At 29.7% G+C, this 23,740-nt stretch overlaps 1 protein-coding gene across 1 annotated transcript in view; it reads left to right on the top strand.

The window, feature by feature from the left end:
* The first annotated feature begins 2,243 nt into the window (after positions 1 to 2,243).
* Positions 2,244 to 23,740, top strand: part of LOC129963838 (pyrokinin-1 receptor-like) — a 143,305-nt gene continuing 121,808 nt past the window's right edge. Inside the window, exon 1 of the mRNA XM_056078414.1 lies at positions 2,244 to 3,339. Coding sequence (XP_055934389.1) covers positions 2,406 to 3,339 — 934 coding nt within the window. The 5' untranslated portion in view covers positions 2,244 to 2,405. The remainder of the gene's footprint in view (positions 3,340 to 23,740) is intronic.

Raw genomic sequence — 23,740 nt, 5'->3', positions numbered from 1 at the left:
GTTTGGAGAGTTCTCTATGAAAAAAAATACATAACTGGAAGTATTATTTCCTTAAATGATGTTTTGCTATACGAGAATATTTTATTCATAGATATGTGCATGAAATATTTAGCATTTAATGTAATATGAAATATATTGATAGTATCGTAATGTGCTTACTTTCATTCTTATTTTTAAGTCCTCCTTTAAACCTCCCTAGTTTTAAGTCCTCCTTAAATAGTTACAATTCGAAAAAAATCAATTTGAATTATGAAATCTTAAGAACCATTTGAAAAGGATTAAATTATCGATTCCTTTGGTTATTTTTTCCTTCAATAATTATGCCAATGTATAAAAAAAATTGTTTGCTTATAGTTAGAAAAATTTATTGTTTTCACATACAGCCAAAATAATCCTTATTTTTTACTGTATTAAATGTTAATATATATATATATATATATATTTGTCTTCAGAGACCTATGAAACATTTTTGCATGTCATTTCTACAAACTTGGGTAATAGGAAACAAAGCATTAACTTTTAAACAGCAATAAAATTTTATTTTTATCTGTTAAGTTGGAAAATGCCCGGAGATATTGAAAGTCTAAGGCATTTAATTTCGTCCTCGAGAAAATAAAATAAAAAATTGCAGTCCTGTTGTAAAAGGAAATTGCTAACAAAAAAAGTTTATTCATTTGTTCCTGTATCCAAAATAACTTGTTTTCGGTTTTTGCCCACATGTCCTTTGTCAAAATGTCTTTATCGATTTTACGTTTGACCTAGTATCCGAAAGATGGCGCAGCTGTCGATCTTATCCCTGATACTTATTCCTGTTGCTCAGATCCGATTCGTCACTGGTGCTGCTCCAACTGTCGGCGGGTTCCACAAAGTTCTCCGAGTTCTGTGGCAGTAGGTTGGCATCCCAAACAAGAATCATCCTCCTTTTCTGGAAGTTGAACAAATTTTTTGATTTATGTGGCCACTTAGATCGCCGTTTTTAATTTAATAGCAACGTTGTTTACAAGTAATAACAGAGACAGAATATTTTCAAGAAAGTTTTGAAGTAAGAAATACAACTTTAAAGTTCATACGTTAAAGTTTGTTGGCGCTTTCATCAGGTATATAGAAATATCTGATAAAGTAGAAGAGCATTTCTGATGAACGATATTTTATATTCAAATAATTTTTTTCGGTTTCTGAAATTTTAATAATCATTTTTGAGTTTATTTATTTCTAATTTTTTGCCTTATATATATATTTTTTTGCATTTTATTTATTTCTAACTTTTTATTTTTTTATTTTAAGCATTTCTAACTTTTTTTTTGCAGTTTATTTATTTTAACTTTTTTTCAGTTAATTTACTGCTACACTACTGAATTCATTTCTGTGAACACTATTGGACAAAAATATTTTGTTTAGATACAAAGTTGTATATCAATAATGCAGTAAAAATTTGTTTAATAAGGAAAAAAAATCTTTGAAAATATAGCTATGATTTCCATACCGTATCTAATGTGAAGAAATATATTCATGACTTTTTTATTTTTATAAAGAAAATTTCACTTTTAGAATATTTCTTAATCTGATTGCCATCTAAATTTCAGTATACGTTATTTGTAAATAATGCATGATGAGAATAATTTTTTAGAAAAATTAATTCTTTATAAAAAAATAAAAGAATTTGTTTCTGTTGCATTCAGAATGAAGGAGTTATATAAATTCCCAGGAATGTATTTCGTCTGAAAGACCTATTGTTTTTTCAATATTTTAGTTTTATGAAAATCTGCTGATATGCAAAGGAATTTAAAAGCACATAGAATCTTATAGAACTGATTTAAAATCAATAACAATTTGAATTGGTGAAAATAAAAAAAAGAAATATGAGACTTCAAAATTAAATTTTTGGAGACTATCCTTATTCTGAACAATCTTCATGAATGATTAAAAAAATTCTTTGAAACAAAGCAAGATTGTGAACAATGTTATGAAAATTACAACCTATCATTAATTGTAGTTTACTGACAATGTTGCATACAGAACATTAAATCATTTCTTATAAATATAAAAATGCTTACTATTCTGTAATTTATCATGCTTTGATATACATTTTGGTCAGATATATTTACTGTGCATTATATACAAAAAAAATGGAGACAATATAACTGGAGAATTTGAACAGAAGTATTTATTTGTAAAATAGGGTATTTCTATAAAGGCACAGTTTTAAATAATGTTTATGTTTTTCATGCTTTAATCAATTTATATTTTAATGCAAATCAATTTTGATTTATTAATCAAACTGTATGGCAAATGTTATTCGCACTTAATATATATGAAAGTTTATTGAAGTGTTGTACAGAACGGTGAAGTTAATATATTGACAAATTTATAAATGGAAGGTAAATTCGTATGGTAATAACTACTTCATGTACACAGTGCAAGGTGTTCAACAATTTGTTTCAAATATGCTAGATATAATCATGGAAGCTGTGGATAAAACCATTCAGGATGAACAAAATAACAACAAAACTTTTAACAATTTAACAGTTGACATGTTCAGCAATTCTGACGTGAATTTTTCCGATGATGCTTCATATGATTTTGGGACTGAAGATCAAGAACAATATTTGCTGACTGTCATTCCAATGACCATTGTATATTCCGTTTTGTTCTTTACTGGGGTTGTGGGTAATATATGCACATGCATTGTAATCTATCGTAATCGTTACATGCACACAGCTACTAACTATTATTTATTTAGTCTAGCCATTAGTGATTTATTACTACTAGTAATGAGTCTCCCACAAGAGGTTTATGAGCTGTGGGTTCCACAACCGTATCCATTAGGTGAAACCATGTGTGTCATCAGAGGTTTCACGGCCGAAACATCTACTTATGCCTCCATACTTACAATCACAGCTTTTACTGCTGAAAGATACATAGCAATTTGTCATCCATTGAAATCCCACACATGGTCCAGTCTGTCCCGTGCAGTGAAGATCATCATGGTAGTGTGGACAGTGTCAGCATTCTGCGCTGTTCCTGTGTCATTCCAGTTTGGACTTCTGTACCTGAAGACCCAAAGTGGCGAAGATGTAGTAGACACTGCAATATGTGCCCTGAAGAGACGCATGAAGCATGCTTTCCTCATTTCGTCATTGCTGTTCTTTTGGATACCTCAGCTAATACTTTTTTTCCTGTACGTGAAGATTGGACTGAGGTTGCGCTTGCCGAATCCTTTGGGAAAGACACTGGATGACAAAGATGGATATGCTGTACAAGGGAACTCGTATAAAGGATCCAAGGATAAAAGACGCATCAGCATCAACAACAACAGAAAAGGAATAATTAAAATGCTCGGTAAGTAATGTTTGGCTGTTTTAATTAGAACTGAAGAAAGAAATGTAGAACTAATAAAAATATGACTTTTTGCAAAATAAGTATTGTACAATTAGTAAAACAGTTAATATGATTACTGATTATAATCAAGTTTTAATTTTATTGATACTTGCTGGTGGCATATTTATTGAATTATCTCAAAAATAAATATACAGTTCTGTTTATATTCATATATTGTAAATAGCTGATATTTACAGGACTTATGGAAATAATCAGACACTCATGTGATTGAAAAAGTTTTATTAAATTATCATCTTAAAAACTGAGTATGTTTGTGCACAAAATAAGTATATGACAGTTTAAACAAATGGATATATATTTCAATATAAATCGTAAATCAATATCAAATGGAAATTAAATATAGCTTTTGCACTTAAAATGCATTATTACTTCAAAAGTTTATGAAATGAATCCGTAACTGGAAACATGAATTTCCTCACGAGACATGAGACTGAGACATGAAGCCAAAATGACTCCCTTATTATTTTTCTTTTTCGTCTTTTGTAAACAGTATTGGAATTTATTTTGGAAACACAATATATTCTTTAAATAATGTAGTTACCAGAACTATTAAAAATATTAATATTAAAAATGTAAAATGTTATAATATTAAATGTTGGAAAAATATAATAAGAAAATATCTTTTAATGGGTATTTATTTCGTGAAGATATTACGGAATTACACTAATGTTAATAACTGTTAGAATTTAACAAACAAAAGTGAAGAATAAAATATTTTATATATTATTTTAAGAATATTTATTTTTTATTTTTTGCATTATACAAATTAAAAGCAGTTTCAGAGGCATGGTTTCAATGACTCCATAAATAAATGTATAATGTATAATATAACTCTCCATGTATAACTCTGTTATACACACGTGTTCATACTCAGACTTTTTCCAACATGCTGCTAAAAGAACAATTTGAAGGTACTGAATAGATTATTGTATTAAAGGACAAAATACCATGTGATAATCAGAGATAATGAATAACGCGGGATCATTTTGACTTCCGTCTCCAATTGCGAGTTAATACGAACTACATTCAGCAAATATAGTATTTTTTGCCGACTTTACTGTCAATAATGCGGTAAATCATTAATTTACATTCTGAGAATGCGGTGCAGTCAGCGTTGTCTAGGAATCAACTACGTTCACTCTATTGATCGTTCATTTTTATTATTGGGTACCTTATAATTTAACTTAAATTGAGAATATTAAGAAACGTTTCCATAATTATATGAAATAAAATTTGGTGAAAATTTTATTTAAAATATTCAATGACTTCATAAGAATTCCTTCATCTTAAACAAGAGATTGGGAATAAAATAGGGAATTCGACTTTCGACAAAAAGCTAACTGCAGAAAATAGACGGATTAATAAATAAAAAGTTAAAGTCCGAAGAAATATTTTTAACATTTTTCAAATATTTCTAAAATATTTATTTATAATTTAAATAACGTATTTTTTCATTTTCTGGATTTTTTTTCAAAAATTTATGTTGAAGTTTCAGTATCATTCTGATGTCTTATGTCAAATCCAAATGTTTTTATTTTTTTATTTTACTATAAACTCGTTGGAGTTTTTAGTAAACAACTTTATTCAATGAGAACGATAAGGGATTTGTTCAGAATCCAGAAGAGGATAAAGGTGTCTAAAAAAATTAAGGATACTTTAAATATTGTAAAGATGAAGATCTCCTGAAAGAGCAAAAAAATTATACATACTTCTACAGTTTAAATATAGCATCAAACAGAAATGTTTTTGAAAATATATTTCTAATAAATATAAATTTATCTAAAGTGAGACTAAATGTGGATTTTTTTCCTTTCAATGCTTATTTGTGTGTTCGAAAAGTTTTTTTTTTTTTTAATGTTAGCATTTTACTTCAATGATTTGGCAATAATCAGATGATTCCTCTGATTAAAAAATATTTGAGCATTTTTCTAATATTATTTAATGATGTGGCATAATTCCTAGGGCTGCCTGATTAAAGTATAAAATATTCTATTATTCTATGTTTTCCATAGAATTATTGAATCACGTGTGCTAACTATAATTCTGTTTCACCGCGCATTAATTCTTTTAGTAAGTTAAACATTTTTAAAGATAAGCTGCACTGATGCTGAGTCAATGATTCCTGCCCTTGGTGACAAACTTGGCCATCATTTTACGACTTGACAACTTCGGCGACAAAAGTATAGGACCCAGAATATTCTTGAATCTTGGCGATAACTTTGTTATGATTAGAATTTCGAGAATATTTGATGGTTTGTTATGGAGGTTATGAAAACCCAAAAGACGGAATCTAAAGTAATCACTGATTTGTAAGACATGTCAGTGGATAATAGTAGTTAAGGTAAGCGAAGTCTTTCCGGTTAATTATATTTGAAAATTTTGTTGCTGTTGTGTTTGTTTAATATTTGCCGCTTGTGTGTTGTTGAATTTTTCAAATGAGTTTTTTGCACTCTTCAACTGTGTTTGGCTACCTGTGTTTATGTACAGGATATAAAGATTTTCCATATTTTTTTTATTTCTTTTATAAGAATAATAGATTATCTATAAAATCAAAAGTGATTCAATTCATTTTCAAGTTATTTTAAATGCGTAACTTCAGATCATTTGAAGTGTTCAAAAGTTGCAATTAGATACTGCTAATATCAGGGTAAAACTATCAGTATGACAAATCTCTAAAAGCAGTTATTCTCAACTTCATGTTCAATTTAATTGGCACTCTAAGGGCACGGCCATTTGATTTTGTGTTTTTAAATACATTGAATATTTACTTTAGAAGATGCGAAAGTGTCCTACTTAATGATTTTCTTTTCACCTAAATTTTAATTCATTAAAATTTAAACAATATTTTGAGGGTTTCCCTGGATTGTTTCCAACAATATTCTTCTTCATTGGCCTTAGCCTTCCTCAAAATTCCACTCCATGCCGTCCTATTCAGAAGATTTCCCAATTATTCACATTAATATTTTTTAAAACTTTTTTCAAGCAGTCCATGCATCTAAGTTTTAATTTCTTTCTTTTTCGGTTACCAGAGAGTTTAGAAAAAAAAAGAAATCTTTTTAGTGGTTCGATTGACTTCCAGTCTTAGTAAATGTCCTGTCAATTAATTCCTCTGTATTGCTTCATTCTGACTATAAGGGTATAGAAAAAGATCTTTTCAGTGGTTCGATTGACTTCCAGTCTTATTCTCCTATTCCTGTCTGTAAATTAATTCATATGTATTGTTATAATCCAACTATAAGGCTAGAAAAAGGTATAAGGTTATTGAAATAAAACCGCTTAAAATCGTATTACAATCATGGTCTGATGTTTAAAATACTTAATTGCGGCATATCTTGAGCACAAAAGATTTGATTGAAATTAAAATAACTAACATACCATGTAAATCAAATAGTCGCCAAAGGGGCTATAATACATAAGAAAGATTGGTTTGGTTTAGTTATATTAATGTCCCGTTTGAAGTAACACTAGGGCTATTTTGGGACGGACCTTGTAATTTTGAACCGCGGTCAGATGACGAGGACGACATCTGAGCTGGCACCCCTCTCTCCACACCATACCAGCGGAAGGACGTTTGGTTATGATGGATTTAACGTGCAACAGACCCTCTTACACATCGGTTCTTCGGTGGAATCGGGTCTCGAACCTGAAACCAACCGGAGCCGAGACCTTACCACCAGGCCACCGCGCCCCCGATACATAAGAAAGAAGACATGGATAAAACTATGATTATTCTAAAAATAAAATGATTATTAAGGTATTCTAAATAGTTCAATCAAGTAATTAAATAGAAAATTAATTAATTATATTCTATAAGAAATTGAAAACGGCATGAAAAAAAAGTTTTGTAATTTTTTAAAGAAAAATAAACTGATTGATTATATTGCAGATTAAAAAAATACAGCAATTAATTATTTTTAAGAGATATAAATTTTAAAAATACCCTTTTGCTTATAAATATAACGGTATTTTATCATAAAAAATAATTGGTTAAAGTTTTCAAAAACTGAAAATTAAACTGTAATTTCATATCTCTTTGATCTAAGATACTTTCTTATAATAATAATATCGTTATGGTTGAATAATAATGTATCAAACATTATTTAATTATGTCATTTTAATATTTTTTGAATATCATAAAATATGCTGTGTCCTTTTTCTATATATAGCACAGAAAATAATTTAAAGTAAATTTTATCTTATATTGAATGATATTTCAACGAATTAAAATGTTATTAGTAAGATAGAATTAAAATATGTCATCTAAATAGAAACTCTGCAACCAATTTAAGAATTGAAAAATTAAATTTGCTAGCAGACTTTCAGTAACTTAAAAATTATTTCAAATAGAATTTAAAAAAAAAACATTTACTGAAATTTTAGATGCAGATTAAAATTTTATTAATTTGCCTTTACTTATTACTATTCCAAACGCAATTTCAATTTACTCTGCTTAATTTACTATTCAAAAGTATCTTGGTAGCTATTCCATGTCTGAACTGAAATAAGATCATCAATATTATCTTAATTCCATAAAATATTTAATAAATTTAAACCACTTTGAAGGTAATTTATGATTGAAAAGTTGAACTTAACGAATATACTTTTTTTTCTTTACTGCTGAATTTATTACATAATGGAATTCACAGTATGCATATGAAATTTAGATTTCATTCACTTCATCATTTTTTGCAGGTATCTCCACACAAGGAGGTACCTGCAAAAAAATGATGACAAATGAAATGAAAAAAAAAAAGTGATGAATATAACTTCCACGCAAGGAAGTTATTTTTGGTTAACTTATACATTTTTGCAACAAGTATATCATATACTTTGCATTATTCAGATGCTGTTTTTTCAAAATACTTACTAATTCGTTACTAATTTTTTTTTTGAAATTAAATTTTGTTAGGATATATTTAGAATAATCGTGACTAAATATTGTCATTTAGGTTGGTTTTCAATTGATACCATTTTTTAAGGTTTTCGAAAAACTATTTGACGTTAGATCTTGCAATTTCGATTTGTAATAAAGAGACATATCTAAGAAGAAAAAAAAATGTCTTGTTCATGCCAATTTAAATTTAATAGCTATGCAATACATATGAATTTTACAATTAATGTTATCTTTTCAGGACAGATTTATTTTGGTTGTATAAAGATTCCAGCGACATGTATATTACAATTGGTCGTAGTTCAAATACCTTTTTGTTGTTAGAAAAATACTTATAAGAATTAAAATTATAGATATTTTAATGGACGAAAAAAATATTATGATGGCATACTTCCGGTATTAAATCAGAAAGGGAGGAAACACAGAGATTAGTGCCAAAATAAACAAGTGGGTCTCCCTGAAATTTTCTCGCTTACCCCTCGGTAAAAAGTAATATCCTACTCTCGCCACATAAAATCATATTCCATGAGTAAGGCCTTCAGATTTCTTGTACGGTACTGGTGAAAGATAAATGCGAAATAAGGTAATTGGCATAGAAATAGCATTTAAAAAATATTATGTACAAATATCTATTTTGAAATTTCTTTTTGATGAAAAAATAAAACCAAATGTTGACACTGATCTACACTTGTAATCTCAAGATACCATATCAAATTTCCTTGATTTAAATCCTCCCTTTTCTTATTTATTGCGTTTACATACATGAGGTAGTACAGATCGACATATGGTCATTTCTTTTACAGATTTGACTCCAAATTTCATAAGAATCCGCGTTTTACTTGATAAAACTGTGCATCAAATTTTATCTACTTAGCCTTTTGTGTTTGTTTGTGGGTGTGCTATCGAACCCACTTGTAATAGAACAGACAAACAGGCAGATTTCATGTGTTTAGATTTTTGTTCAAAATTTGATAGAAATCAATAAATTTGGTCATTTGTCCACATAGCATAATTTATACCGCTTTTGAGTATTATGTTCTCAGTTAGACATAATAATAAAATTGTGTTTTTCGAACTCAGAAAAATCTGAAACAGGGAGATTCGTCAAAATCTCGTTCTCAAAGTTTCTGAAGATTACAAGGTTTTTCTATAATTTGAACACGAGAAAGTTAAAATAGATTTCGATGCCAAACAAAAAGCAAAAGATCATTACACATGTAATTAAACGATTTGCAAAATTCTTCATCCATATTCTTATCTGTACTTTGTCCTGTGTTTATGTGTTTTCAAAATAATCTGATGTCCCAATTCACTGCATAATTCCATTGTTAAACTTATCTTAATAGTTACATCAGCAAACAAGGCGTGAAACTAATTTATAAATTTTTAACTAGCAGAAAGCCCAGACAATATATCCGATAAAGATCAAACTCTCAACACCGTCTAAGTTACTCATTCAGATCTGTAAATCCGATTAAAGTTCAAAAATAAGACAAAAGTAAAGTCTTTAGAAGTATTGAGATTCATTAGAAGTAAAATTAAAAGAGATAAATATAATTACTGGAAGAAATAAATCTTTATAAGAGGATTGAAAGATGTTTGCATAAGTGAAGTAAATAGTTATCTGAGAAAAATGTACTTATAAAATAAAGAGTAATTATAAAAGGAAGCGTGCGTATATGCGTATGCCGATGCCGTACAGGATATGACCATTAAAACTAAAGCTACTATATTTGGTACACACATAATTTAGATAAGAATGTGCAGAAATTAAAGAAATACTTGTTTTCAAATTTTAATACAAATTTAATTAATTAAAAGTTAAGCGAAGTTTTGAAGATTTTCCGTCATTATTTTCGAAAATATAGAGTGCACCATGAATTCGTTCAAATATCATAATAAAGAAAGTTATACTGAAGAAAAAAAAATTATGCAGTTTGCATGAATATGTTCGAAGAGCCATTAGATTTCATTTCCCTTTAAAACTAATTCAAAATTGACCGCCAGATGGTGCCTACTTGTCATGCACAGATGGTTTATACAATCGGGAAAACAGAGCACAGTAATTAAACATATTGCCTTTTATTTGAAAAAGAAGTTCACCATGTTCACCACCACAAAGTATTAAGCAAATGAGGAGCGTAACTATGCCTAATACAGCTGAGTGTAGCATGTCGGCATCTTTCAGTTTCACTAAAGTGACTGGAGAACCCCGGTAGACACAAAACTTTAGGTATCCCACAGCCAAAAGTCTACTTGCGTAAGGTTTGGCGATTGTGAAGACTGCTTAATTTTACATCTTCGGCTTATCACTCAGTTCTCAGTAAATGTGTCTTGGAGAAACGGCTTCTTGAAAAGAACATCAAACGAGGCACCATCCTGCATGAAGGTAACGATAGGTAATAAATCTCTTTGCTATAAAACAGGTACAGTGCGATCTCGCCAAAGTGTAAGATACCGTTCTGTAGTGATGGAACATTTCTTCCAACCGGTTACAGGACAACGCTCTTCAAAGAAGAATGGGCCCAGATTGAAAAAAGCAGTGAAGCCACACCGGACAGCCACACGCGGAGAATTTAGTGCTTTCGAACAAAGGGTTGATATCGTTCAGATATGATGTTCAGCAACCATTGTGGGTCACATTCCATTTGTGCAAGCGGTCATGCTGCAAATGCATGTCTTTCATCGAAATTTTCTGCCAATAAAGGATGAAATCCTTGTATCTTGTATGAATATTTTAAGGTTCCTTGTAGAATACATCGGATCGACGATACCGGAATCCTCGTTTTCTTCTGACCTTCCACTTGCAATGCTATCCGTTGATGTATCGACTGCCAAATTTACCATGACGCTTTGTACTACACGGGCGCGGTCCACACTGACGGATAGTCTGCCACTTCGCGGATGATCCTCGAGACTCCCCATTTCCTCAAAACGGAGTACTAAATTCAGTATCCATTTCAATGAAATCGCATTCTTGTTCGTTGTGATTTCTTTTTTCGTTGTGATTATTTTTGCAGTGCTTCAGTCGTGAATTGCATCATACTTATAGAAAAGTTTAACCACTAATATTTGATCCAGTAATGATAGAATGCTGCTAGCATCGAATGACGGATCCGTTCATAGCCTTCCGTTACACAGCTATCCTGATTGGCACAAACGGTTCTCATTTTGTCGTGTGAGCGCCATCTATTACTCATTTATAGAATCATTTTTAATGAGAATAAAGTCCAATTAACACTTTTGAACATATTCACGCAAAGCGCAATTTTTTTTCGAGCATCATTTTTTTTTTTTTTTTTTTTTTTGTAATTTTAATTTATGACGCGCCCTGTATTATTGCAGAAATTTAAATTTTACATCATTTTGAAATTTAAAAAAATTATTTTTCATGCTAAAACATTTTTTTTTTGAATTTTGGTATTTTTAAAATTATATACTTTTCTTAATTTTTTAAATATCGATTTCATCATTATATAAAATACAAAAAAGCTTCAGTTCTTTCCTCAATGTTTAATCCTGCTATTTTAATTCTTTGTTTTCAACAATGATTCTACGTGGTTTACATGGAGAATCAGAATGTAAAATTGTAAATAGCGTGTAGTTAGAAATAAATTACCTATACACTTAAATTTTCAATAGCACCGTGAAGTCAAAAAATTCAGCTTCCTTAAGAATATTTATGGATACAATAAAAAGGATAAATAGAATGATATTTAGGGGAATATTTTTATACTTAGAAAACATAAGTGCATTCATGAGTTTGAAAGCTGGAAGAAATATTTCTGCATTTTTTCTGGATTAAAACATAAGTCTCATCGCACCGATACAAAGAATGCGATATTAATTAACCTACAACCGATACAATAGAAAATAAATTGAGTCTGGTAGGGTTCCATGACTTTTAGAGTTCTTTGCATTATGCTTTTCTGCAAGTAACATAAATCTTATTTATTAGTGAAATAAGCTAATTTACAGTAACCTTCCAACATAAATTTCATTTGTTTCTCAAAAGGCAACATTCGAAAAAGTGTAAAAAGTAATTTTTCCAATTTTCTTCATCTCACTGTAAAGTAATCAGCTTTAAAGGAATTTTCTCATTTATATATGTACAGAAACCGTGTTACATTATCTATTTTTGCTAATGATTTAATTTTTTAAATAAACGATTTAAATTAAATGTTAAAAAAACTATGTCTAAGATTTAAGCAAATGTTATTTTAAGTCATACCCATTACTGATGATTTTGTAATCATTTTAAGAACTGCTTCAGAACTATTTAGCTGATTGTTCGGTATTCAAATTTTACCTCAAATTAGGGTTTTGCCGATATGATTTGATTCGTGCCAGTTTCTTCTTTTCAAACATTGCGATCATAATGCGAGAATGCTGATAGATTAATCTTTATTTCATTTTGAATGTTTCTTTGAATTGCAAAACATTGATGATTTTTTTTTCTTATTAACCTTAGAAAAAATAATGATTGCTTCAATTTTATTTTTAGCCGTATTTGCAGTGTATCAGTTTTCTTTAATAATTGAGTAATAAATGGATTTTCTAGTTTTTTTTCCAGAATAACGTGTTCATATTGGAAATAATTCTCGTGTAACTTCATTATTGAATGTGTTACTGAAAAATTAAAAAGACAACTGTGGTATAAAACATACTAAGTAAAGGGTAATAATGCTTTATTTTATGCGAAAAAACAACAACACAGTAGCAAATAATACCGAAGTGTACTAAGAAAGCTCTCGCATGAAACAATAGTGCACAAGCAGTAGGCCGCTATTAAACAATTGCAAGAGTATAAGTTATTCAGACAGAGCTCAACTACTCTCGACTCTTTGACTAATAACTCCCTGCCGTATGTGAACTCAGCTGTTTTTAGAATTATACTGACTAGGTATCGAATGTTCTACAAAGTTATCGTATCTTTGTTCCTTATCTATACGCCAACAAAAATTCCAGCAGTTTCGGAAATTTTCGTTTTTGTAGCGAAAGTCGCAAGATTTGAAAGGACATGGAATTATTGACACAACATCGATATAGCATCAGATCTATCTATAAAACTATCTTCCTTATTATGAAAATAACCACATGATATTACAAATTTGTAATAAATGTCAATCTATTTAAGTTTACAGAAGTTAGAAGCATTTCATAACCAGTCATTTACTAGACAAAGATAAAAAAAAAGTGTACACATGTTGAATATATTATTGTACACAAGTTTGTAGAAATAAATAAATAAAAAAAACAAGGTTAAGGTTTTATATTTAATAAAGATGCACATTTTTAGTCTTCATCAATATTTGCAAGAGAAAATATTAGAATAAATTTATCTTCTGATCTCACAAAGATATAACATCTAGCTGATTTCAAACTCAATGATTCAATGATAAGTACGAAACGAGGCATTATTTACTCCTCAATGTGACTTAGACATAACAAAATAGTAATATGCCTACCAGGCTGACTTTCTGAGAAAACTAATTAGTCTAAAAAATTCATCACCAATAGGATTTCCAGTCTTTAAAGAAATCATCCTGTTTAAGACCATTGGATAACAAAATTTATAACCTGCCAATTCGTGTTCCTCAGTTATATGGCACTTTGACACATCTGTAGGGTTGCCATACGCCCTACATATAAGAGATTGCCACCTTATTTTAGTATTCAATTCCATCTGACTCTCTATTCCATTTTTTATCCAGCATTTACCAATTGTTTTAGAATGATAAAAACAACAGGAAAAAAAAAATTAATCTCCTAAAGCTTTGGATTGCCTAAATCGCCAAAAACTTTGAATTGATATTTTTTAGAACAGCTTGATTCCGAAAATAGGACCAAAATGGAAATTTCTGAAAGAGATGTTATAGAATTTTTTAATAATACTGAAGAATATACTCAGAAATGGTCACAATCATTCCAAAAATATAAACTATTCGAATAGTTGACTTCTGGATGTTCTTCGAAGTTCTGGAATGAGAAAATTTAAAAGGTACTATTGTGTAATTATAAGTAAGAAGCATCGATATAGATTCCATTAAATCGGTTTAAATATATTAAAAGATTATCGATTAAATTAAAAGATTATTAATGATGATTAATAATCTTAAAATAATTAAAAGATTATCGATTAAATTAAAAGATTATTAATGATGATTAATAATCTTAAATAATTAAAAGATGATTAATTTTATTAAAAGATTATCGGTTTAAATATATTTAAAAGATTATATATAAAAACTAAAGAAAATAAAACTTCGAAGCAACAATGAAAGTCAATAATATGGACGAAAATAACTGAAAACTTTTCAGATGCAAATTATAATGATCAGTAATCATATATTTTAAAACTATGCGAATATGAATTTGCAACTATAGCCCAAAATACAAATGTGAAGAGAATATTTCCTTTAGTATCAAGTGAATGAGCGAACAAAAGAAACATGTTGCCAATGAAGATAAATAAAGCAATTTTGATTTGGTATTATAATTTTAAAATGCATTGATCAAAATTTTATAATCATTTGAAAAAAGGATACTTAAGAAACCAATTTTAAATATGTCATAATTAAAATTACCTTTCGTCATTTTTTTAATCTTCTACGTTCATTACTATTCATATTTTATTTCATTATAATGCTTAAAATTTATGGTTTTTATCAGAATAGAATAAACTATTATCTTTTCCCTTTATTAATGTTTTATTTATTTGATGTTCTCTTGTCATTTCGCGTGGTTACATACGTAGAATAATTACAGTAACCCTACGTTATAACTACTGCTGAGCACTTATTGTGTTCTTTCTATTTAACTCCATAGAAAGAAGTAGATAACTTGGAAATGTTACATATCGAAGATTGTAGTCGGGAAAAAATTTCCTTTGCTTCATATAGAATTCTATCTCACAATAGTTTTCCAAAAAATAAAAAAAAAATAGAATAACGTGTTTTCTAACAAAGAAAGGTTAAATCTCTGACGTAATTCGTTTGTAGAAGTGCATCGGAAGAAAGAAAGTTAGCGGAATAGAAATACAAGCTAAAGGATGATTGAATCTGACAAATGGAACGAATATAATGTGGAAAGAGTGATTTAATTCATTCGGTAATTCTAGTTCAGTTTTTCAAAAGTAAAATATATATAAAAAAAATTGTGATTCCTTTCTATATTTGTTATAAAAGAAAAACGCAGGTTTAAGTAGACTCTTGTTATATTTATTGAAGCTGCACCTTTTTCTGGATCCACTTATTTTTGCCTTTGTTCTTTTTGAATAAGAATAATGGAAAGTTTCTGACATTAATGGGGCAGATAATGGTTATTAAAATTCAAAATGTTTAATATTACATTACTTTCTCATATTGCTGTAGCAAATATCCATATCCAAAATATCTATCGCTGCCAATTTTGTTTCTATAAAGTAGAATCTAAATTATAAAATGATTCAATAAGAAAATTTCATTACAGTTAAAATATAGATTTTCTTCAAAAAGCAAAATGACTACCTGTAATTATCATAAATAGCACACATTATCTTTAATGTGGATTATCAGTTGACTTTAATATTTAATTTTAATAACGTTTTCTAGTCATGTATAATATACGTCACTAATATCATGTAGCGTATAAGATAAAGGAATAATATGAATCCGAAATTATAACCAAATTCTTTTATCAGCTTAGTTCCATTCTTTAGAAAGAACAAAACTAACCAGTGCGTTGAGGACATTGACGAGCGATAGGTGATACATCGGAATTTTCTTAACTAGGATTACTCTAAAACTAAAAGATCAAGTACACTTCAGCAAAGAACTAACTATCCATATGGTTAAACTACACTCATGTCCAAAATTAAGGTCACAAACATAAAATCTGCGAAAATTGAAAAACTATTCACTGTGTTGCCACGAAATTTGGCACAAAGGTACATTACAATAGAAGAAAGAACATAGACACATAACAACATGGAAAAGATTTTAATTGGGAATTAAAAAACAGGGATATATAAAAAAGTGTTACATTATGAATCAGATATAAAGCATTTATCTCGGGAAAATCCTGTCTAATATGGAATGTCAACACCGTGCACTGCTATACAGGCTTCACAACGAGCTTTCATACTGTTTATGAGGGTGTCAATACATGCTCGGAGCAACAAAGCCCATTCTTCCAAAAGAGCGGTTTTTAACTCTTGGAGGGTATTAGGAAAGGGGTTAAGCTGTGCAATGGCTCTTCCGAGAACATCCCAAACATGTTCAATAGGATTGTGATCCGGAGTCCTCGAGGACCAGTCCATATGTCGAATATCCTCCTCCTCAAGAAAATCATCAACGATCTGGGCTCTGTGTGGAAGCGCGTTTTCATCCATAAACATGAAGTCTGGGCCAAAAGCACCCCGGAACAACCTCACATAGGCTTCAAGGATCTCATCCCTATAGCAATGTGCATTGACAGTACCCGCATCGAAGACGTGCAGTAGTGTACGACTGCCCAACGTTATGCCACCCCAGATAAGGATTCCTCTGCCACCAAATCTGTCGATTTATTTTACGTAGGAGGGATGATAGGGAGCTCCCCGCTCTCTCCAGATGAAGATTCGACGAGTGTCACTCTGTGTGGTAAATCTCGACTCATCACTGAAAAGAACACGCCCCCATTCTTGCTGTGCTCAAGACTGATATGTTAGGCACCACAACAGCCGGGCTTTTCTGTTGGATGCAGTCAAAGGGACGCACTCAACTGGTCGCTGGGCATAAAGAGCCCTCTCTGCCAGACGTCTCTATACTTTTTGTCTGGAAATTCTTTTTCCAGAAGCAGCAGCAAGGTCACGAGCAAGTTGAGGAGCCATTGTCAGCCTATGACGTCGTGCGATTATTGCAGGCGGCGTTGTGTGCAGGCGTCGTTGCTCTGTGACGGCCTTGGCCGGCCTTCCTGGTTACAGTACCACTTGTTTGGAATTGATTCCACAACCTGGATACCACTTTCGGGGCCACTTGTAACCATCGAGCCATTTCCGCTTGAGAATGCCCAGCTTCCAGCCTGCCAACGGTTCTCCATCTCAAGGCATCGTCTAAACGATTATGAGAACTCATTCTCATTGGAAACAGGTTAAATTTTTCTTTTAATGCAATATTCACGAAATTGCAAGCAAATATCCCAGATGCTTAAACGGTCTAATTTCAGTAGTTTCCCAAAAACTAATGCTAAACAACATTTTTTCCTACAACAAAGATTAATATCGTGTTAGCGGTCCTTCACAATATATAAAATATATTTTGTTTAAATTTTACTGGTAGCCATTTAGAATTACTTTGAAAAACATTTTTGTGACCTTAATTTTGGACATGAGTGTACATGATGATGACTTACTGGCCTCGCTGCAGTTAATAGATAAATAAGATGAAGACAAGTTAGTTCAAGGTTATTTCAACATTCACGGATTTATAGTATTTCTTCTGCAAAATTGTTGGATCTTTACAGAAATGCCGGCGTCCTGGCCGAGGAATAGCGCGTCTTCCCCGTGATCTGGGAGTCCCGGGTTCGAGTCTTGGTTCAGGTACGGTTGTTCTTTACCCTGTGTTCTGTCTATGAGGTGTATGAAAATGCCCTCTTAAAAAAATTGTTGTGCAAGCGAGTGTGTGAGTGCTACATGTATGCAAGCTTGAAATCAGACTTTTGTCCTAGGGTGCTTAGGGGTCTTTACCCTCAGAAGCTTCTGCACAATGCTCAGCTTAAAATCGCTGACTTCGTCAGGGGGCTTGTCTATGACAAGTGCCATAAGTATCAACATTTTTACTGAAATAATCATGCTCCAAAGGCGCAAGCTAAAGGAGACCTCTTTAATAACTCTCTTATGTTTAGTTGGCTTTGTGTCCAATGCTTTATTTGTCATTATAAAGGTTAATGCAAGTGGGATTCTTAACTTTATAAAAACGATAATTTTTAGCCTTTGTCTTATATCTGGATAAAATTCTATATTAATATAAAAAAATGTATCCGATTTTTGAAAATGTTAACTTCGTGTGAAAATAATTTCTCTGAAATTCACTGAAACTTTAATTAGGAATTTAATTTAACCAGGAAGAAATTGAATTTATCATGTCACTTTTTTCCTAATTTTACTTTCTTCTTAGAGTTGAATCCTTATAAATCTAATACTTCTTGCCGCTTTTTCTTGAAAAAATAGGCTTCTTGAAGTTAAGAAATCGATCAAACGCAGCAGTTTTAATTTCACCAAACAAATCCTATTTACTAAAACAACAAATTAAGGAACAAGAAAGAGACAGACGAAAATGTTACTTTTATCATTCCTTGTCTCGTAGATTTTTTTTTGTATCCAGAAACACTGCTAAATAGAATACTCTGAATCTAACTTCCATAACGATTTAGAGGTAAAAGCAATTCGGCTACAACGGAATTCCAATACTTTTCTTTATAAGATTAGGAATTTCTCTATACAGAAATTCAATGAATAAATTATATTTTGAATAATTACGTCGTTCAAAGATTACTTAACAAAGATTTAAACGAATTTAACATTTCTTAAAGTTTGTATCACATTTTACAATAGGAAAAATACTCTCATTAATATATTGTTACGAATCTGTGATGCGACTTTCCAGCATAGTTGGTTCCATGGGAGGTCCCAGAGATTGACGACAAACTTGGCGAACATTTGGCGACTTGGCAACGAATTTGGCGCCAAAATAGATTATACCCGAAACATCGAGAATTTTCTCGAACCGTCCAGTACGAACCGAGTTACGCCTCGAACCTTCCTGATTGGTTGAGAGGCTTCTAGCCCTACCTCCTAATGCCTATAAAAGGAAGCAGTCCTGCCTCTGCCGAGTAGTTGTGAACCAGTGGTGAACTGAATTGTCGCGAACCAGTGGAGTCGAAGAGTAGTCGGAAATGAAAGAATAGTCGTCGTCGTGAACCAGATCGGTCGTCGTGAATTGAGGCGCAATCGGAAGCGACAGAGAAGAGTAGTCGAAAGCGACGGTGAAGAACTGGTCTTCCAGGGATAGGCGGAGCAGCGACGGAGTCAAGCTAGTGCTGAACTAAGCTGTGCGCTACTGTTTGCAGGAGAGAGTCTTGTTATATGCTGCTGTGTATGCTGTTGTTGCTGCACGTGTCGGCTGAAGATAATCTTCTTCTGTGATGTATATAGTTGTCATCTTTGTGCTGTCCTGTGTGTCTTCGTGTAAATAAACGTCGTTGTTTTATTTTCTACTGCCGCCTGGTGATTGAGCGTTCTTCACACCATATAACTTCCACTATCCAAACGAACCCTCGGAAATTTCGTAACAATATATATATATATATATATATATATATATATATATATATATATATATATATATATACACATATATATATATATATATATTACGGAAGATTTAAATTCATTGAAAAGTATCAAACTCTCGTTATTCATAGGGCCTTTAGAGTTTTCAGTAGACATTTTGTCCATAACGATATGTGTTCCAGTAGAAATTGAATGTGTCCTATTTCACATATCATAAAAAGCTTGGATAATAACTTACTTTGTGCATGGAAAAAAGCTAAAAATCTTTTTAAAATTTTAACTTGTTAGAAACTCTATCAACTTCATTGTTGAGAAACTATTGATAAAATCTCTGGATGATGATTTATCCACTTTAATTATGGGCATCAGAATATTTTACTCATTTACTTTTCTTTTTTATTTTTACTTAGGTACTATATATAATTTCATTTCTTTTAAATTTTTCATATGACCTTTATTATTTTTTATCATTCAAGAATGTCTAATTATATTACATTTTTTGCGCTGTATACACAAAATATTGGAGACAAATAGTTCCACCTTTATCGAACAGGTAAAAATTACAAATTATTTCAAATAAATTAATATAAATTTATATTTCTATGAATATAAAAGCATGTGTTGAAAATTAAACGCAATTTATGCTGAAATTTCATTTTTTTGCCTGTTGAATTCATAATTAACATGCTAAACGACAAATACATTCATTAATTCCATACGTATCCATTATCATCATCAATTTTTTTTCATATACTTTTTGAATAGAAAATACAAGAAATGAAAAAAAAAATATTACGATTACCAATTACCTGAAAGTTTTTACCAATGAGAGAAAAATTCAAAAATGAAAAACTCTACAAATAAAAGATAAAAGAATTAATTATCAGTTACAGAAAGAATTAATGAAATAATTTTCATGTAAAAATAATCTGTGAAACATGTGATGGATTTCCATTCCTTTTTAAAGAATGCAACTGTAATTACATTACAAAAGAAAAATAGCTATAAATCCATTACCAAGGGAAATGATTAATGCACGTAATTAAAAACTCACCCATTTCACAAGTTTTGCAAGCTGCATATGAAATAGGTTAAATTAATCTAAGTATTCTTTTCATCCAACTTTAGTTTTCTGATTCGGTATTTTTTCTTCAACTATAATTATTAATCTAATTTTCAAAGTCAGCGTTTCTTTATTTTATTTATACTAATAATACAGAATAATGTATCTGCGTTTCTTAATGCTTTATAGAATATGTCTATAGGGATGCACTCATAGGAGCAGTTTTATTTGAAGTTTTAATTATTTATTGAGAGGAATTTTGATTTTTTTAGAGATAATTTTGAAATACATTATAATAATAATTTTAATCCATCTTAAAATACAACATTTTATGTTTTATATGATACGAATTTAGGTATCATACAACTTTTTTAAATACCAGATGTGTCGGTTAATAATTTTTAATATTTCTTAAAGAAAACAATTTTCTTTAAGGGAAGGCGAGGTTCCATTTCATACAAATTTTAATTTATATTTAAAATTACCTTCGTATACACTTTCAATACATTTTATTCATATAAAATTGCAATGACTTGTAAATTTATATCAGGAATACAGAAAAATATTTTGAATTGTATATCATATTTTCAATCAGATATAGTATTAGCAATGAATTATCTTTCTATGATTTCCATAATTTGGTTCTTTTAAAAGAAAACCGAGATAAAGAACGACCTTTTTAACCTTCAAATTGCTATTTATATAAAATTCTTGGGAAGAGTGTAAATTTTCTGTTTCTTTATTCCACTTCATTGAACCGAATCAAGAAGTTATGTACGGTAAAATCCTAGATGGGCCCACTTCTTGGCGACTTATTTGAAATCTCGCCAAGTTGACTACTAATTGAATATTTGTCATTATTATTATTTTTCAATTAAAAAATGATACTTGAAGGCCAGAAATAATAATCAATAAAATAAATATAATAAATAAAATAAATAAATAATAAAAAAATAAAAAAATAAATAAAATAAATAAATAATAAAAAAATAAAAAAATAAATAAAATAAATAAATAATAAAAAAATAAAATAAAAAATAAACTAAAATAAAAATAAATTTAAAAAATACGTCTAGGTTGCCACATTGGCGACGTTATCGCCACTCGTTTGGCGAGAATTCAAAAAGACGCCAAGAGGTGTACATATTTATATAAGCATAGTAAGGCTTAATTCGTTAGAAAAGCAAATTATTATTATCGATTTGGCATTTCAATTAATGTACCATAATCTAAACATGCACAAATAAAATTTTTCTCCATTACTCTAAAAAAAATTGTCACATTGGATTGAAGTCGATATTTAAATGACCAAAGATTACACTAACAATTTTACCTTATCATCGTCATCAGTTTTGCCTGTTATTTCTATTAACATCATTCACATTTTTAGTTAATAACAAAGTTTAATTATTACTCTACAACCTTCCTTTTTCATAAAAGACTAACAAATATAGGATAAATTATAACGCAGACTTTGCAAAAAAATTGTCACTCAAGTTTTCAAAATTTAAATTAATATTTCAGAAATTAAACATAGTTAAATCAAACCGTTCTACTCTCTACTTTAAATAATAAAGAAATAAACTAGATAAATAATTGAAATCAATATCATCTTGATGGAAATGTAAAATAACAAACTAACTCTATCACTGTCGTCGGTTTTGTCTCTTTTTTTTTTCTCGAAAAATTTCTCACATTTTTAACCAGTCATGTAGATTCGCTGTAACTTTGTTATCCTTTTTCATCGTAAAAGATTGAAAGATACAAGAGTAAACTATGAACATCTTTCTAGAAAAGGAAATAATTTTTCACATCTTCAAAACTTAAGTTAATGTCCATCAAATGAAACATACTCGAATGAACTCATTTCAGGACTACTTCAAATAATAAAGAAGTAAAAAAAGCAGACTATTGGAATTAATATCTTCTAGATAGAAAGATAGAATAACAAACTTATCCATCATCGTCATTGCTTTTTATCTCGGAAATGAGTGTTAGTGGCAGCTGCCATAACTTGGTTCACTTGTTCTTTATTGGTTATTTTTTTTCAATCACTCATCTTAACTATCAACACATAGAAGTGGACTTTCATAGAAGCGAATACATGTTAGACGAGAATGTATTTTTCATTATAGCTCACTTAAGCAGATAAATATCCATGATTACTTGGAAAAAATATTAATGTGCAAATTAAGATTTCTATTAATATATTTATTAAGACCTCTAATATATAAATTAAGATTTTTATTTTACATAAACAGATCATTTGTAAAGTATTATACTTGAGGCTGATGCAATCTTTGAATCAGCAAATTGGAAGATGATATGTTTTCTATCACTAACTGTTAATAATTATCTGTTTGAAACAATATTCCTTCACCCAATTTAAGTTTATAATGCTATATTGCTTGGAAAAAAATATTAATAAATAAATTAAGTTTTTGATTAATACATTTATTAAGAATTATAATATATTAATTAATATTTACTTTACATACATAGATCATTTTTTAGGTATTATACATGAGGCTGATGCAATATTTAATCAGAAAATTCATAGATGAAATCATGTATTCTATCGCAAACTGATAATAATTATCTGCTTTCAACAGTATTCAATCACCATATTCTAAATAGTATATATATTGATTACTTATATAACAAATTTATTGTATTGGAACTCTGAACCAATGAATTTCTTTTCATTAAATTATTGATTTTCCTACATCAAAATTTTCTTAAATGATAATTTTGGAAAAAATTATTTCATTTTTAAATACAGGTATGATGTCATACAAAATTAAGAAATATGCAATTATCAGTAAAACTGGATGAAATTTTATTTGTTTATATAAAATTTAATAGTTATAATAATTTTAAATTGTGAACTTATAATTAATCAAAAACTATAAATTTAATATTTATAATAGTTTTAATTTGTTAACTTTTACATTTAATATTTATAATAATTAAAAAAAAGTTTGTATGTTAATGAAAACAATTAAAAAATGCTGCTTCTACTTAAAAACTTAATTTCTCACCTATTTTTGTGATTGAAAATATGAATGATTTAAAA

This window comes from Argiope bruennichi, chromosome 3 (assembly GCF_947563725.1).
Source record: "Argiope bruennichi chromosome 3, qqArgBrue1.1, whole genome shotgun sequence".
In the NCBI taxonomy this organism is placed as follows: domain Eukaryota; kingdom Metazoa; phylum Arthropoda; class Arachnida; order Araneae; family Araneidae; genus Argiope; species Argiope bruennichi.
Note: the sequence above shows the minus strand (reverse complement) of the source record. Positions and strands in the feature narration are given on the sequence as shown.